Source organism: Xenopus laevis, chromosome 2L (assembly GCF_017654675.1).
Source record: "Xenopus laevis strain J_2021 chromosome 2L, Xenopus_laevis_v10.1, whole genome shotgun sequence".
Taxonomy (NCBI): Eukaryota; Metazoa; Chordata; class Amphibia; order Anura; family Pipidae; genus Xenopus; species Xenopus laevis.
The window spans coordinates 112,050,013-112,069,836 of NC_054373.1; the positions used below are offsets into that span (position 1 = coordinate 112,050,013).

The following is a 19,824-nucleotide window of genomic DNA, read 5'->3' on the forward strand; positions in this document are numbered from 1 at the left end:
TGATTAAAACCACAAGATCCAAAGTAACAAGGCAGGGGAGTGCATGGCTCTACGCGTTTCGTGACTAGCAAGTCACTTCATCAGAAGCCATTAATAATTCAGCCCCTTAGTTTATTAAATTTAGTGCTGATGTCTACAGATATTATGGCAACATTTCTTGGTAATCTATAACAAAATAGAAATTAATTAAAATTTAATAAGGAATTTTGCTGCAATTTGGGAAAATCTTGGCAAAATAGAGATCAAAAAGTTACAGTGAAAAAAACACAACTGTGGATAAAAAGTCGGATATGGCATTGAAGTCAATGGGAAGTGTATTTTCAGAATTTTTTATTTATTATTTATTAATTTTTATTTCCTGAGACTGCAATTTATCATCATGACAAAGCTGAATTGGGATTTACAGTAAATCAAGATTTTTTTAAAAATAGGGAAAATCATGACAAATCACATTGTGTATTGACAGGATCAGGAGAGTTACATTTTTTTCATTTTTAAATTAAATAGGTTTTAACACATTTTTACACATCATATGTTCCTTCTGTGTGACCTTTTTGGTTAGTATTTATTGCACTATAATTTGTTAGAAGTACTAGCCAAAAGAATTATTATTTTTAAAAAAATCTTACAGTTACTGTACATTAGTTTGATTTTGATTACTTGCTTACAAATGTCACACACAATACCAAACTTTCTATTAAATATATAGTAGTAAAAAAAAGCCATAAGAGAATAATACTAATAAAAAATTTGTCCCAGTGCAGCTCTTACATTTTGAATACTTGAGAAAAAATGTCTTATTTGTATGTTTTTCAGAAAAAGTTTCAGGAGGTGTCTACTAAGTTTCGATTGTTTCAGAAGCCTGCTAATTTTGAGCAACGTTTATTGGAGTCAAAAAGGATTCTTGATGAGATAACATTAGAATTACCAGTTTTGGAGATAAAGAGTATTGAACAGGAAGTTGTTCAGACACAGCTGGATCAGTGTATGGTGAGTTATTGGGTGATTATTAATATGGAAAAAGAAGCATTGGCATGCATGCAGACTCATATTAGCTAGTATAGAGATTGCACTACAAATTCTGTGACATTAGTCTTTAAAAAAACATTTTTAGTCTTCAAGATTGTGCCAAATCTTTTTATAATATTGTTGTAAAATCTATTCAAGCACAAGGTAAAACAGACAGCACTTGCAGACATAGGCAAATCGATAGTTCTATAACTTAATGCTATTTTTATGCCCATTCAGTGTAATAAATTTGAACTATTTTTACCAAAATCATGAAATATCAGTAGATCAGTAAAATGCTAGGTCACATCTTTTCTATTCTAAATAAAAATGATTTAGAGGGAACAGAGGATTACTCTGATCATATAAACATGAATTACAGTATGCGTTCCAAAATTCACTTTATTAAACAATTTCCTTTTTGAATCAACATGGTCTAGTATGCTGGGTAACAATAACTTGGCATTTAAGATTTATGGAAACGCACGAAACCCTTTTTTGAAACAATATTAGCAGTAGTTTGTATTAACTAGTCAAAGCTTTAATATAATGTAAGTTTAAAGGGCAAGCCAACCCTAAAATAAAAATTTGCGTAATAAAAGGAAGTGTAATTCTGGGCAACTTCCAATATACCTTCATTATTTTAAAGTTTTAAAGTTGCTTTGTTATTTGTATATGTATTGCTATTGAAAACAGTGTTTGCCCCTTTCTATTCTCTGCCCTTTTGGCTCAGACTGTTTGTACAATGTAAGATAAGCCAACTGATAAACAAACCTCCATTTGTTGGGGAACTAAGACTTTTGCAACATTGTGTTAAAAAGTAGCAACCCAGAATTATCAACTTCTGCTTTCAATAGCAACTGTTTTTACAAATAACTTGAAGAGCACTTAAAATGTTTAATAAATATATATTGGAAAGTTGCTCAGAAATTGTTTTATTTTATGAGGCACATTTTTATTTTGGGGTTAACATGTCCTTTAAGAATTATAAGATGTTTATTGCTATTGTAGGTCATCTGTTTGCTCGCATAGATGTTTCTGTTTTCAAAGGGAGTTTCTGCTCCTTTTGACATATATATCTTACATCAGCCAAAGTGCAAAAAATAGTAACAAACCATTGACCATAGTCTTTTCAAATGTGTCCAATGCTGTGACCCTTTGTGCTCAGCAAATTGAGACCAAATGATTTGTGGTCCCTAAATGCATGCAGTTCAATCGGGTCTTGCCAGTAAAGCAAAAGTATGGGAGGGAGATTAGTGTAGGTTTCCACTGTCATGCCCCTAGTGGGTTCATTATGCTGCTGGATAACCCAGTATTTTCCACCTGCCTATGATAGACATTAAGTGCATGGCTGCCTATTGCACTAGATCAGCCTTTTCATTAATATGAGGTGGTCTACAATGAACTTCTACAATCGACTTGCCTACAGCCTGTGCTAATAAGCCTCCAGTTTCCTCACTGTTTTATTTAGTTTTCTTTATTATTTGTTGTTACCATATACTGTATATTCTAATCAGTCAGTAATCAAATCATATATATTGTTAAAGTACTATATTGCTTATTTGTCATAGAGCGAGTAACATTTCTACTGCATTGTTATTTGTTTCACGCTATAATTATTATTATTATTATTATTATTATTATTAATAATAATAATAATAATAATAATAATAAACACATATATAAAGCACCAACATTTTTAGAAGCAATGAGTAATAGATGGGTGTATATATTGAACATCTAGATTACATACAAAAATAATGTAATTTTTGTGGTTTGGAGTCCAAATTGAGTGCTATTCCAGGAGCTTTACTGATCAGTCACAAGTGAACCCAAAAGTAAATAATCTATATTTTTGTTTCGTTTTTATTTATTTTTAATATATCGCTGGAAATATAAATGTTTTTTTAGAAGGGTAGTAAAAATATTTCTATATCCTTTTAACAGAAACTGTATAAAATATTGAGTGAAGTAAAATCAGAAGTGGAAACAGTGATAAAAACTGGCCGCCAAATTGTACAGAAACAGCAGACTGAAAACCCAAAGGATTTGGATGAAAGACTTACTGCATTAAAAATACAATACAATGAATTGGGAGCAAAGGTACTGTATAGCCGACATTTTAAGTATTTCATTTAAAAAAATGTTAAAATAAAATATGTTGAAATATTTTATAAACTTTTATAAACACCTAACCCATCAGATAGTTTTGGATGCACCACTTGATTTACTGGTGGTGGCTGTAGTCTATCCACATATAGATTGTCTATATTGTACATCTGATATATACCAAGTAAACATTTGGCAGTGCTCTATGCTCTATGCTCACTATGTAAGTGGACATTTTTGTTAAATCACATTTTACAATATCTCCTATTAACTGCATTTAACTTTTACCAATGTATGGCCTACCACAGGTACTGTACATAAGATTAACATTTTCTTTGAGGTAACATTGGTAGATACAAATCAAATATAAAATTACAGCTGCCACCCCTTCAAGTCTTCAAAGAATTGGTGGATATTGGCACCATTACATGTATAATTTGATTAATTGCCCAACTGCCACCTGTATATTTTGGGCTGGTAGTTAAAGACTGGGAAAATAATGTTCATAATTGTCGGATGAAGGGTTTTATACCCATTATAAAAATATATAAGATCTTCTGCATAATGAAAGAAATTGAATAAGCAGCTTGCCTATGTAAATTAATAAAACGTATTCAGTGATTTTTAAAGTAATTTGTAATTGCTATTGGAAGCAGTATCACAGTATCTGACTGTGCTTAAAAGTATGTCACTGTATTATTATATATTGTAGTAGTCAGTATTATATATTATAGTAGTCAGTCCTTCACCAGCCATGTGATATTGATATTTCTGCTATGAATGGTAAGCCTTATGAGTTTTCAAGGCAGATGGTTTACTGTAAAGTATACTGGCATAGCTCAGTGTGATATCTCCAGCACATCTTTCAATATAGAGACAGAGATGCAGAAGTGGCAGAGTGCAATTGGATCCTTAATATTACTCTGCACATTGTAATGGGAAGACACAGATCCAAGAGTTGAGGTGGAATAAAATCTCAGGGAAAAACAGTCAAAAAGCTCAAGCAGAGTCAAAACAGCTCAAACAGACCTGGGCCATGACAGAGAGCAAGACAGCAAAACCAGAAAACCAACTGCAGAAAAGTAATGTACCAGGAAGATGGTCTGAAGAACAAATAAGACACAATCTGACCAAAAGAGTGTTAGAGAAAGTTAGAGTATGAACATGTGTCAATAAACCTGCAATACAGGTTATTCAAGTGATACACAACCAAAATAATTTCCAGGGGGAGCATCGCCTGTACAACAGAAAACACAATCACCAGTCTTAACTCCACATACATACTGTAAAACTATGGAGAAGAAATGGAGGGCTCCAACTCCAATTACCAAAATATATTTTTCATCTTTCCATGAAAACAGGCCTGAGAAGAAATGGGTACATTTACCAATGCCATGGGAGCAATTGCTAGAGTGTTAAGAACTGCAAAATTTCACCTATGCAAGTTGCACACTGCACCAGGGGCCATAAACAGGCGGCATATACATGCATTCTCATAAATTTGTACCCTCCCCATGTGCTCCCATTTTGTTAAATTGGTACTATGACACATCTTTCCTGAATCATGTTTGCTTATGTCAACTGTAATATGCCATATTGCAGGAAAATAGTTGCAATGATCCTTCCTAAATGGATGTTAGCTATCTAATCTCACAGTGCTCCTTGTATATTATTTCTGAAATAAAGATGTGTTCTCTTTGCAAAAAATCCCTATGTAATGCTAAAAAGTACTCATAGATGGTGCCACTATGATGTAGAGAACAGTGTACACCGTGCAAATGAAAATATAAACTTGCCTTACATGTCAAGTCAGAAAGTTATCACACCAATGTAATGCAAATAAAATCCTGTTGTGCTAGTTTGATTAAAATGTTGCTTCAGGCTTGCCAGCAGGGTGTTAAAACCATTGCTACTTCTACCTACAGTATCCTCAGTCTATTGTACATAAGATTCAGAAATGTCACAGCATACATTACTTTAATCTGTTTTATTGCTGTCTGCAGGACTCCCTGTGCATTTAGCATTAGTGTTAAGTCATTTTTATCTGAAACCAACAAATGTCTTTTCATGCTATGTGCCTTGATACAGGAATATTATGCTATAAAACAAGAAATGTTTCAGGTAGGAGAACATGGGCTCATTTAAAAAGATGGCTAGGGAGTAGTTCTTAATTAAGCTGCCAAATTGCTTCAACCTTTTTTTATTTAATGACATTTGAAGTAAGACATCTTGTTTAATATCAGAATAAAATAATGAATGTTAAAAAAAAAACCTCAATAGGATGTTTTCTGCTGTCAGTGTTAAATGGAAGGAAGAAAGGGAGGGTAGAAATCCATAAAGCAATTTTTAGAAATTCCCAATGGCATAGCAAAAATTGTGCAGGTCATAAAAAATATCTGATTGTGCTAATGGACACGAAGCAAGGAAATTAAAAAAAAAACACATAAAGAAGTTAAATGAAAAGTCTCAGAAACATAGGCAAAAGGAAAAAAAGTAATTTCCCAATTATGGGCCAAGTCTTTTTGCCATAAGTTCTTTGAGCCTGAACATTAACAACCTCACAGCACAGGGTACCCTTTCTCCAGTCTCTACAGTTGGTGTGTGCCAGATGTGAAATTTGCTCTGTATATGTATGTTACAGGGATGTTAGAGAACCCTTGAAGCAGAATTCAACATACTTTTTAAAAAAAAAAATATTTAACTAAAACAAAAAAAGTAGACCAGAAACTACTTTGGAAGTGACATATATGCTTAAATGAGTTACTGAAGGCCATACTTAGTCATGAATACTGCATCCTCTAAATTCAAACTTGTGAAAACTTTCAGTGACATTTTTGCTTGAATATTTACTTGTATACTGTACAGAAAAGAGTATATGGTGTTGGGGAGCACCAACCATCAAACACAGGATATGGTGTGCAAGGCCAAATAATGATTATATGCGAAAAGGGGAGAGAAAATGGAAAGAGCTGGCCCTCACAGTTGCACCTTCCCATATATAACCTCCGAGGTAGTTAGAAGTATTAAAATTAAAACATAACTTTTAATCTGTATTTAAAATAGATGTCCAAACAAAAGAATATGTATATAAATATTAAAAAAGCAGCAAGAAACAGGACGTTGACTGACTGGTAAAGGAGGGTTGTCACGAATAGTGCTGAGCAACCATTTAACCCGGCGATAGGTTAATCTTAATGGGTGTTCGGTATAAATTGTGAACCTAATCAGCAAACGGCTAGCTTGCCTTGCTGTTAAATATCTGTTCTGTCGCTAGTGAAGAATTCTAGCACACGGTTCATTCAGCCAGTTCCAACCCCTTCACCCTCATAATTCACCACCCGCTGTAAAGTACAATTCAGTGATAATGCGGTGTTGCTTAGGTGCTTAATTTCTACAGAGAGCTAAAGTTCTGGCCCGCGGATCAATACACCACATCCAACCCCTTCACCCTCGTAGTACACCCTCCCGATCCGTTTTACCATAAAGGTCCCTATCAAGCGTCCTGCCTAACTGAAAGCTAAAAGGTGCGCCTTTACAGTACTTTACAGCTGGTGGTGAATTATGAGGGTGGTATTGGATGTGTGTCATGAATGAAGTATACAAGTCAGCAAATATGAATTTTCCTTTTCAGTTTGAATACTTTGATAGCCCATGGGATAGCTTTTATCTATTTCTTCCTCGACCCTCTCTGTTTTTAATCTGAAAATCTGACTTGGCAGTTTGAACAGAACTAAATCTTTAATGTGGCAAATGAATTTGTATTCAAGTATTAAAGCTCTAAGTGTTTAAAGACTAAGCACTGAAAAAGTTCCTTGTTGGCTATAGGATGATACATTTATATTGCTCAATCTTAAAAGTTCTCTATATGTATTTATTTATTTATTTAACAAAATTCAAATTTGTGTGTTTTTAGAGTTTTTCTTTATACTCACATTTTAAAAAATGTATGAGACTGTATGAATAACTTATAGAATGCAATGGCTTTGTCTTATAATTTATAAATAGTTCAAATATATAATGACAGGTCAATGATTTTCTTATTTCATAAAACATGCAACAAAGCAATTCAGTAAGGAAAATACTTTTTTAAAAAAAAAAATTAACATCTACAATTGCTGAGAAGTAAATACCCTCTAGGTGGCAGTGTTTGAATTAGTTTGGAAACCACAAACTGTTTATATTCCACATAAGATTTTAAGGAAATTAAGGAATTACTAAATGTTTGCCCTAGTGAAATGCTACAAATTTTAATATAATTGTGCAAATAAATAAAGTATATGTCCATATTCTGCATTTTCTGAAAACAACTACTTTTTATTCCAGCTTTTTAATTGTCTTATAAAAACTGCCATTTTGCTAGAGAAAATTAACATATAGTGTAATTAAAAAACATATTCACTTGTAACAAAGGCATATTTTACCAATTTATGTATGTGTAGTGATGGGCGAATTTATTCGCCAGGCGCAAATTTGTGCGATTCGCCGCCAGCGAAAAAATTCTAGAAACGCCCGCGAAAATTTGCCCGGAAAAATTCGCCTGCGTCGGAAAAAACGGACGCCAGCGTCAAAAACTGGGCGCTGCCGTCAAAAACGGGCCGTTTCGCGAATTCGCCCATCACTATGTATGTGTTTTCACACACAGCTTTTATGTGTACACCACAGTTTGTCGCTTACACTGACCTTAAAATGTGTGTGTGTGTGAGAGCATAAACCAATGGCTTTGAAAGAACATTGTTTATATACTAAACTATAATCAAATATGCATTATGAGTAATATTTTAGCATGTTTTCTTAAAGCTGAGATATTCACTGTGTCACATACTGTTATGCATTACATTTCATTGTGTTCATGCGTAATTTGTTTTTGTTTGTAATGTTTATATGCAATGTCTTTTTAATATGACTCTATTATAAAATAATATTTTTGAGGAGAGGGAGGAGAGTGTGGTCTTAGGCCACAACTGCACTTGTACATGAGCCCTATTATTTTAATAACAACCATACTCTTAAGCATTTTACCATTTGTTGACCACTGGAGGCCACTGTTTTCCTCAAATCTATATTGCAGGTAAAAGTAATTGCTCTGATGATGAACAGTATGAGCTCTAAATGTATATAAACATGTGTGGAGAGCAAAAAGACTTTTTAGAGAAAATACAGGTGTGGGACATGTTATCCAGAATACTCGGGACCTGGGGTTTTTACAGATAAGGGATTTTTCTGTCATTTGTATCTCTATACCTGAAGTCTACTAAAAAATAATTCAAATAATTTAATCAATAAGGATTAATTAGGATTAATAAATCTTAGGAACAAGTATAAGGTACTGTTTTATTCTATTATTACAGAGAAAAAGGAAATCATGTTTAAAAAGAAGAATTATTTGCTTATAATGGAGTCTTTAGGAGATGACCTTCCCATAATTTGGAGCTTTCTGGATAACAGGTTTCCAGATAACAGATCCTATAGCTGTAATATTAACAAAATCCCACTTAAAAAAGGTTATATTTGTAACTCTGTTAAGGGTGCTGTATGCTTTTGTAATTTCAAATCAGAATTTTGTATTCACATATGGTTTATAGGGTGGTATATGGGATTAAATTGATCTCTATTAGAGAAAAAATATTTTGTTTGTTTCACAATCCAATGTTATGCAGTACTGTATGTCTGTTTCAGGTGACAGAGGGAAAACAGAACCTGGAAAAGTGCCTAAAACTCTCTCGAAAACTAAGAAAAGAAATGAATAGCCTGACAGATTGGTTAGCTGCATCAGATGTGGAAGTAACAAGGAGATCCGCTGAGGAGGGCATGCCTTCAAACCTGGATGAAGAGTTGGCTTGGAGCAAAGTGAGTGCTATGTAATGTTATTAAAACATCACTGCAGTGAGCATTAACAATAACTATCAAATGTATGATGAACACATTGACAGGTCTGTATGCCATTGTAACATATGCACTAGTCCACAATTTAAGAATCAATTTAAAATCCTCTTGGGATTTATGTCGCAATGAGTGAATCTTCTGTAGACCATCTAGACTAATCAATGACTGAGCAAAACAGGGTCCCAAAACATGTGTCTATGCTTTTAGTGGCTGCTGTGCTTTCCACTTCAGATAATGTTGCTCCTGTTATCAACACAATTTGCATGTCACATCCAATGTTACAAGTTATAACACAAATTTTAGAGCATACATAAACTCTAAAAATGCTTGCTCTAGATTGCCAAAATACAGAGTGTTCATAAAGCTAATTTCTAAGAGCTTATGCTCATAGTGTTTATCATCATATTAAAGATACAGAACATTGTTGTACTAAGTTCTTTATGAAGGATATTTGTTGTCCCTTTAAAGCTGTAAAAGGTATTAATTCTGAAAGATCGGTTCTGATCAACCTAGTTCAACATAGATCATCATTCTTTGGTCTTTTTGATTTAAAGGAAAGGCATTCAGCAAGACACATTTGTTTTCCTGAAAATGCAGTTAAAATGCTGTCTGTTTCACTTACTGGTCCTTGATATTTTAAGCATCCCTGTGAGGCAGTTCCCAATTGCAGTTAGATATTTATATATGTTTTCCCTAAAATTTACACCGTAACATTTAATAATGTAAAGCGTTACAAACAGGACCATATCTGGACTCTCTCCCCATATATATTTTAAATTGTCAGACCTCCGATAAACTACTACAATATACAAAGGCCACATAATAAGAATCAAAATGCATGTTTACACTTTTAACGTATGTGAACTAACTTGTCAATCACTCTCTCAATCCCAAACCCAAACAAATGACAGCATTTACTAACACTGGTAACCTATCCTGTATTCTTTCTGCTGAAATGGCAGTCTTACTCTCTCATTTATTCCAGCCGTTCAAGGAAAGCTGACTTATTTTAAATCACACATAACAATTGCCTAGCAGCAGGGAAAAGATCAGCCTTAAATTATTCATCTGGGTCAAATCTACTTTTCTAAATGGCCAATAATGGTGCTGTAGGACTGAACACAGCACTGCTTGTTTAGAGGCAAGCTAATGCTTATATAAAAGCTGTTCTTAGATAAAAGAGCTATTTGTAACCTTTGGAGATAAATCAGTCTCTGTATACTAAAATTAGTACTACATTGTTGATCCGGTCAATTAGCATCAGAGGACTTCTAGTTTTATTTATAAACATCATTTTATCTGGAGCATAACTTATACTGCTGTTTTACTCTGACAGTGAACAACTTGACTCAGCACCCTTAATCTTGGGCTCAAAGGGCCAATATCCTACTGGTCATAGTTTTGATTATCAGTTTATTCATCCAGTAAATGACACTAAACACCCAAATCAACGTACTGGTAACTTGGAAAAGTATCTGCAGCCAGTTCGTGAACGCTAGCCTCTGAGCATTGGATCTTGTTCATTTTGCTGTAATAGTAGTAATAGTATAGCAGTTTTATAGCCGGGGAGTCAGATTAATAAACATACCCTATTATTTATTAATTTCAAGCAAGTCGTAAAAGCCATAACATTATAATCTGTGTTAATTAGAAATGAATGTTTCACATCTCTCAAAATGATGTTTCATTTTCCATTTTTATATTCCCTTAAAGGGCAATAAAGGGGATGTGTTATTCAAAAGCTGTTATATTACAATTAGTTGCTTTGTCTGCAGCTGAACAGCCAGTGGTGCTGTTATTTTACAGCCTATGGAAAAGATTTCCTGGAAAAAAAGTTGTACAACTATGGGATCTGTTATCTGGAAACCTGCTATCCAGAAAGCTCTGAATTACAGAAAGGCTGTCTCCCATAGACTCCATTTTATCCTATACATCAAAATTTTTAAAATTGATTGCTTTTTACTCTGTAACAATAAAACAGTACCTTGCACTCGATCAAAACTAAGATATTATATAATTAATCCTCGCTGGAAGCAAAACCAGTCTATTGGGTTTATTTATTGTTTTCATGATTTTCTATTAGATTTATGGTATCAAGATCCAAATTACAGAAAGATCCATTATCTGGAGCATTCTGGATAACAGTTCCCATACCTGTACTGCAAGTGACACATTTATCAAAGCATGCATTTTAAATTCTAATATATTTTAAATAGAATGTAGGAGGGTAAAGGTTTTGCCAACTTTTCGGTCCTTTGGTCCCCTGGGCATAACCTTATCAGCTAGATTGGGTCCTCATTTCTAGGAAGTTCAGTGACTGACCAGTAGATTTCACTATTATTTTTTATAAATGGGATAGATTCCATGTGCTCAGTCTCTGAAGTTAGATAATTCCATTAACTTTGTATGACACTCTTTGTAGCTAAACGTAATGCCATTATAATGGATGGGGGCAGGAAATCATCTATGTAAAAAAAACACTTGGAATTACCCAGTGTGTCATTGCCTTAAGAGTCAATAGACTAAAGAAACCCAAAAAATACAAATAAAAAAATAAGGATGTTATTGCCCAGGTAGTAAAGGGGTAATCTACGATATGTAATAATTGTTTTAGTGAGCAATAAAGGTAAGAAATATAGAAAATATGGGAGGATGGGAGTAGAATATAACTATTTTGTCTTTTAATACCAGTCAACACAGAAAGAGATGGAGAAAAGACAGCAGCAACTGAAGAATGTTCAAGATTTAGGTGATTCACTAAGGACACTGCTCGGAGCAGAACAAAATCTTGTGGATGATAAACTTAGCCTTCTGAACAGCAATTGGGTCGCTGTCACTTCAAGGGCTGAAGAGTGGTTTCGCATATTATTGGTGAGTGCAGTCCTTTACCAGGGACCTTTTTCCTGACATTAGTGTGCGAACTTGTTAATAAAAAGATTTTGATTCATAGAAGTAGCCAATCTCTGCTATCATATACATTTCTGATGTGATGACAGACAAAAATCAAATTGGCACATTTGCCCTGCCTATATTATTAATATATGTGATTGTACTTTACTTATCTGGCATTTTTACTATTCTCATTTTCATCAGTATTTTACTTAATCACATTTTCAATTAATTTAGCAAAAAAAGTTTTATTGCTTCCTTAATTTATCTTTCAGTCTTCAACGCTCCAACTTTATTCAGTGTTATTTATTCCTCTTTTAAACTATGTAATACATATTAAAGCCTTAATGCTTTATCTAATATGTTTTGGTAAATTAAGACAATGAATACAAATGTATTGGAAAATATCCTATTTAATTTTTTCTCAAACACCACAGCTTAGATACCATGTACTGATTTCCACCTATATTTTGATAAAATATTTGTGATAAGTTTACGTTTTCCAGTGAAACATAATTATGTTATCCTAAAGCATGATAGTTATACAGGTATTGGATCTTTCTGTAATTTGGATCTCCAAACATCAAGGGGCAGATTTATCAAGGGTCGAAGTGAATTAGAGGGAATTTTCAAAGTAAAAAAATCCGAAATTCAAAGTAATTTTTTGGATACTTCGACCATCGAATAGGATACTACGACTTTGAATTTACTTCGAATTCAATTCGAAGTAAAAATAGTTTGAATATTCGACCATTCGAAGTACTGTCTCTTTAAAAAAACTTCAACTTCAATACTTCGCCAAATTAAACCTGCCGAAGTGCTACGTTAGCCTATGGGGACCTTCTACAACATTTTTATAAGTCTTTTGAGGTCGAAGAAAAATCCTTAGATCGATCACTGAAATCGTTTGAATTGTGGATTAGAAGGATTTAATCATACTATTGAACAATTTTACATCAATCGTTCGATTGCCAAATTCGGTGAAAAATCCTTCGACTTCGATATTCGAAGTCAAAGTATTTTAATTTGATGGTCGAATTTGGAAGTATTTTTTTCTTCGAAATTCGACCCTTGATAAATCTTCCCCCAAGTCTACTTAAAATTAATTCAAACCTTTAAGAAATTATAATAAATAAATAATAAATTATTCAGAGCTTTCTGGATAACGGGTTTAGATCCTATATCTGTACAATGAACTGATGTTTTAAGCATTTGGTAAAATCCACATTTTACTATTTGAGATAGATATAAGGGATCTTTCTGTCTTTCTTTCTTTCTTTCTTTCTTTCTTTCTTTCTTTCTTTCTTTCTTTCTTTCTTTCTTTCTTTCTTATAGCAATATCAGAATGAGATGGAATCTTTTGACCAGGGTGTTGCTACAATTACATCTTGGATGTACCAAACTGAAATACTTTTGGATGAGTCCGAAAAACAGAAACCACAGCAGAGAGAAGAAACCTTAAAGGTACTCTTTTGAACAATGGAATATTTATGCTTCACATATTGTATTTTGTTGTGTTGCACAAGCAGTAGAAATGTGAAAATATCAAACACAATTAGAACACACTGCTGGGTCCTGGGTCAAGCTTTCTAGGTAATAGATCCAATGCCATACATATATTGGCTTTTCTATGGAAGCACAATCATACTCTTGTATTTCTTAACTTTCTTTAACTTCATTGTTATTCCTCTAAAATCTTGGAATCTGACTTTGGCAGTAAATCGGCTTTGTTCTTGTAACATCCAGTCATTTTCACAATGTGTCAGCCTTGATAATAAAGGGTATGTGAAATGGAATAAGGATTGTTCAAACTAGTCAGAACCTGTGGCTTGACATTCACATTTATTATGGTGTGTCACTATCCCCATTTAAGGTGTACGTACATATACAGTCACATAGTAATGTGATAGACACTACTGATAAGGTACAAACTTGCAAATGCATCTTTTCTTAGCAGCTTAATGGAAAATATACTTTCACTCGTCACGCCTGACATGAACACACAATCTTTCTATTCATTACTTATTTGTATTTTATTTATTTTTACTTTCCTGGTGAGCTACAGGTGATAAAGTCTGAATTGAATGATATGCAGCCAAAGAAAGATTCCATACATGAAAATGCTGAAGAGTTGGTGAAAAACCGTGGTGCCCACTGTAGCAAGATGGTAGAATCAAAGCTGTCTGATCTTGACCAACGTTTTACTGCAATATCTCAAAGAATAAAAAGTGGCAAGGTATTCAGGAATGTTTGAAAATGGAATTTGTTAAAAACACAATAAGCACTAAGTATTTTTAAATTATAACTAGAAAAGGCTGGTGTTTTTTGTTTTTTTTTTTCATTCTCAGAGCCAGAATCATAATGTAGGGATTAATAATGAGGTATAAGATTATAATAGATACTTTTTCCATCTGAAGCCATTGTCAAAATAGTATAACAATTTAAAAATAATACATTTACCACTTCTTTCCACTTCAAGAAATATATTTCTATTATTTTTCCTACACAATAATTTATTTAAAATTCAAGACAATTATGTAGTTGAACATACGGTATTTTTATTTTTTCTAATCACTTTTTCACATAACAATTGAACATGAATCAGCATGGCCCTTCCTAACGGGGGGGGGGGTTAACAGGAATAATTTAATTTTTAAACTACTTTCTTGTGGTGCGACATTTTATTATACTTGTTTTTGTTCTTTTGTTACTTCATAGTTAGCAGGCTGGCAGAAGACTGGACCATTGAAAGCCAAAGTGGTGCAGTTAAAAAAATGTTTATTCAATGAAAACAAATCTCAACAAAAAAAGCATTAAATACATGATTTTCCATCAAATTGTGAAGCTAATTCTCATATACACTGTATCATTTCCCCCAAATTGCTTAAATATATAGCCGAAAAGTGTTTACATTTAATGGGGTCACTTTTAAAAATATTCATTATATTTAGTCCTCACTTGTTGATACATTTAAATTCAGTTATATTTTTTACGAAAAAAAAAAATCTGATAAGGTGGCACACTGCTGCTATTACTCATTGTTTATGAAATGAAAACAGGGGATTTGTGTAATAATTGCTTTTTCAGGGCTGATAAATTATTTGTGTAATGTAATTGGTTTTTATCTTGCTGCTCTTAATCGAAATAGGATTAAAGCCACTCACCACCTAGAGTAACACTCATTAAGTGTTCATTTAAATGGTCCTTTTATTAGTTCATTTAAAAAGGCAGGTGTCTGAAATAAAAATGAGGCCTGGCCAAATCACATTATCACATCCTTTGTGGATGTTATGACTGAATAAAGCAACTAATTGATTGAGTTCCAGTTTGTGTGTTTATGTGTGTTCCTTGCTAATCTACAACTTTCAAATAATTCTGTTTATTTACAATATACCAGTTTTGCCCAAAACATAACTGAGAACCTTTAATCATTGTTTTAATCATATGCACTTACATTGCTATTATTCACTTAACATCAATTAGGTATCCTAAGGCTTCATGATGATTCAGTGGTTAGCATTGCTTCCAACAACAAGGATATCTTATATTTGGGTTTGCATTCAATAATTCAGTAACCATACTTGGTTTTTAATTAAATTGACCCTATATAAATATATATTATAAAAAGAATATTACTCAAAAAGATGGAGGTCATTTATTCGCAAATGGTTGTTTTGCCCATGCTTTTTCCTGAATGCTAAAATATTGCACTGCTGTGCTTGTTTTTCTGGTTTTTGCAAATTCACATTGTCAATAAATTTTCGCAAATGACTCGAAAATGAGACTGGTCTGTGCATGAGTACAGGCACTTTGCGAGGTTGTTGTGCGTGAAAATAGTGTTGACAGTAACTTAAAGTTGCAATTTGCGAAACTGTTTTGCGATTATTTTCTCTGCCACCAAAGTTCTGGCGTAATTCAAATGCAGAGTATGCGTATAAATATTCGCAATTTCTGATGTTTGCCATATTTAAAAGGCTCTTATAGACATTCGCAGTGTGAAAAACAAATTCACAAATCTGTTTGCAGACTCTTATTCAGCTTTCTAAATATAACCAGGCGCAGGGCACATATTTTCACTGTGCAAATCATTCTGCCCTGCGCAAAGTTTATAAATGAGCCCCAGTATATATAAATATATATATATATATATATATATATTTATATATATGATATGCTAAGCATACAAATGCTAATTAAAAAGGGCACAGGTACAACAGCCGTATTTAAGCATACAAATAGAGTCATTGCGATGGTATCTTTAAGACGTAAATTGCTTTTTAATGCAGTATGCATTTGTTCTGTCTATTTGTAGATTATAATGTTTATGTTATACAAAATAATACATTTTATAATAAACTATAGGACTTGTAGAAACTGAATAAAATACAAACGTCCAATAACATATTGTTTATGTTAAAAACAAGGCATCAAAATGTCAACGTATTTATATTGTGAAATAGTTTATGTTCTAAATAAGCTTTAACTTATTTCTTCAGGCATTGGTTTCTTCAAAGGAATTGGAGCAATTTAATTCTGATATACAGAAATTGCTTGAACCACTGGAGGCTGAAATTCAGCTGGGAGTGAATCCTACAGAAGAAGACTTCAATAAAGATATGGTAAATTAGTTGTGATGGAGACCTGAAATGGCAAATAGAGAATAAGAGAAAACACTTTGCTCAGATACAAAAACTTTCTTCAACACCCTTACAATCGACAATGTTATAGTCACCAGAGTGTTGTCAAGCTCTAACAGGCATCTGTAAACCAGCATACTCTTCCAGTTTAAGATGTTATTTCTGTACACATCTGCAAAATACCTACAGTACATTTATATGATACTTCAGTATGGTCAATTTATGTTAATTAATTCATTTGTAAGTCATAGCAAATTGGAAATGTTTCTTAGGAATGCAAAATAAGGATTTATAGAAGCACAAATGTCATAAATGGAGATTAGAATCTTGAAACTGACAGTCAAGTGGTATTTAAAGAATACTAATAACTATAAATTGCTATAATTTAAATTCTGCTCCATATATAGATTTTGTAATATGTTCAGCCCAGTACAGTGATTTATGTTTTTTATTTTTTATAAATTGGGTAGTTAGTTGTAAAAAGACTGACTGTTGGATCAGTTTTGTTTTTAAATGTAATTATGCTTTGATATTAAATGCTTGAAACAAAAAAGACTACACATAAAAGCACTATACAGTAGCTATAATATATCTGATCTAATGAAAAAAATATACGTCTTTGCTTAGGAATGAAGAAAATGTGTGAATCGGGTATTCTATTTCTTCCAGGTTCTTAGTGCCATAAGACAGTTAGAAGGTATATTCATTTTATCAAAATGGGGGTATAAACGAATCAATAGACACCTGGAGTGCAGGTGCAGTCTCTTGGACTATTAGCTGGGGCAATTTATTGCGAATTACTACATTTTTAAAATGAGAAAATTCTCTGTATAGTTGAGGAGCAGTTGTTGTTATTATTATGGGATTAACCTTGATAAGTAACAGCATTTGGACTGACTTGCCACATATCAATGGTATTGTCAATATGTATTATATCGGGTCTGAGCATAAAGGAGCAGATTTATAAAGAGCCAAAAGTGGTGGTGGTACTGTATGCAGAATTGAAGAACTGATTTACTATCCTATTTCCATGTCTAGGAATTACTGCCCAAACTGATCTCCATCATGGACACAACAAATAAGACTGTAGTGAGAAATAGTTTGTCATATATTTATGTATAAATAAAAGTCAGCAGTTTAAGTACAGTATCTGAAACAATGTATTATACTATTTTCAGTACTTTTACTACCTTCTACTAGCTTCTACTACTAGCTGAACTGGTTGTGCTGCCCTATATGCCTTTGGCCAATTGATCCCCTATGCCGAAGACTACAGTAATATGCTTCCCCTTTCAATATACAGTAGTTCAGGGGTCCCCAACTTTTATTTACCTGTGAGCCACAGACAAACTTTTGGGGAGCTATGCAAGCAAGAAAAAAGTTTCTCGGTGATGCCAAATAAGTGCTGTGATTGTCTAAATGGAAGTCCCATGTGGACTGCTAACCTGCAGGAAGTTTTTACTTACTTTAACTGTGTGCATCATTAATGAGGATGATGAGTAAAATGTTGCTTACAAGTCACTGCTATAGTGGATGCCTCCAGAAGGGTGAGGTTGAATGGTGGGGATGGGTGCATACAGGAGCAGCAGTGACCAAATAACTGTACCTTCCACCAAGTTACTGTCAATAGCAACATCCTTAGTGTTCAAAGAAGTGTAAAACATTGCTTTACACTAATGTTTATCTGGGCAGAAGATCAGACACCAAAGAGCATGAACTTCTCCTTCTTTTAACATGATCTGCCTTTTTTTGTATTTTATCACTGTTTGCTAATAAGTGGATTTTCACTTTTTGTGATCAGAGTGAAGACAATGAATGGACAGTGAAAGAATTACTGCAAAGGGGAAGTCATCTTCAACAAAAAATTGGGGATGAGAAAAAACGTGAAGAGATCAAACTAAAGCAACAGCTTTTACTATCAAAACACAACACACTTAAGGTGAATCCATATACATTAATTAATATTATAGTAAAATATATGATTATGTGTTTTCCTATATTTTTTTGTAAGATATCTTTATTGTAATTATTTTTATATGAGGAATATAATTATATATAATATACATGTACTGTGTGTGTATATATATATATATATATATATATATATATATATATATATATATATATATATATATATACACATATATATATAGACTTGTATGAAAGTTTTTGAACCCTTTAGAATTTTCTATATTTTTATATGAATGTATCCTAAAACAAGTCCTTATTTAAAACCTATTAAGAAAAATGAAACAAAAATTATTATATTTGGTCATGAATTTAATGAAAAAAATGATCCAATTACATCTGAGTGTTTTCAGTAAATGGGATGACAATCAGGTGTGAGCCAGAGACCCTGTTTTATTTAAATATTGGGGATTCAGCAAAGCCTGATCACAGATACGACACACAGAAAAAGAGTTGTAGATACCCATAAACCTGGAAAAGATCGATCCTAAACACACAGATCCTTCTATCAAAGAATGGTTAAAAAATAATAAAGTAATTGTTCTGGAATGGCCAAGTCAAAGTTTTGACCTTATTCCAATTGAAATGTCCATCCAAGAGCTGAAGCTATTCTGTATGGATAAATAGACTTAGGGGCACATTTACTTAGTTCGAGTGAAGGAATAGAATAAAAAAAACTTTGAATTTCGAATGGTTTTTTTTGGCTACTTCCACCAACTTCGACCTTTGACTATGACTTCGACTTCGAATCGAACGTTTCAAACTAAAAATCATTCAACTATTCGACCATTCGATTCGACTTTGACCCCCCTAGTTGACCCCCCTAGTTCGCCACTTAAAACCTACCGAAGTCAATGTTAGCCTATGGGGAAAGTCCCCATAGGCTTTGGAACAATTTTTAGGTCGAAGAAAAATCATTTGATCGATGGATTAAAATCCTTCGATTGGAAAGATTCGAAGGATTAAATCGTTCGATCAAAAATTTTTCGTTCGATCGAACTATTTGAGGTAAATCCTTCGACTTCGATATTTCAATTCGGCAGTCGAATATCGAGGGTTAATTAACCCTCGATATTCGACCTTAAGTAAATTTGTCCCTAAAATTTGCAGGACTGATAAACAGTTACCCCAAATGTTTAGTTGCAGTTATTTCTGTAAAAGGGGGTCTGAGAGCATGATCCACTTTCTTTTGTCAGACGCAGATATGTTATTGGATAATTTTTTTCAATAAATACATGACCAAATATATAATTTTTTTGTTTATCTATGTTTTCTTCATCTACTTTTAGGACTTGTTTGAAAATCAGATGATGTTTTAGGTCACATTCAT

The 19,824-nt window shown here is 33.1% G+C and overlaps 1 protein-coding gene across 5 annotated transcripts in view; it reads left to right on the forward strand.

Annotated features, from left to right (window-relative positions):
- dmd.1.L (dystrophin, gene 1 L homeolog) overlaps window positions 1-19,824 on the forward strand; it is a 1,148,817-nt gene that overhangs the window by 499,591 nt on the left and 629,402 nt on the right. For all 5 annotated transcript variants that reach the window (XM_018244936.2, XM_018244933.2, XM_041580924.1 and 2 more), the window contains 8 exons: window positions 817-990; window positions 2,956-3,111; window positions 8,794-8,964; window positions 11,692-11,871; window positions 13,225-13,353; window positions 13,955-14,125; window positions 16,386-16,508; window positions 18,328-18,465. In XM_018244936.2, the coding sequence (XP_018100425.1) occupies window positions 817-990; window positions 2,956-3,111; window positions 8,794-8,964; window positions 11,692-11,871; window positions 13,225-13,353; window positions 13,955-14,125; window positions 16,386-16,508; window positions 18,328-18,465 (1,242 nt within the window). The remainder of the gene's footprint in view (window positions 1-816; window positions 991-2,955; window positions 3,112-8,793; window positions 8,965-11,691; window positions 11,872-13,224; window positions 13,354-13,954; window positions 14,126-16,385; window positions 16,509-18,327; window positions 18,466-19,824) is intronic.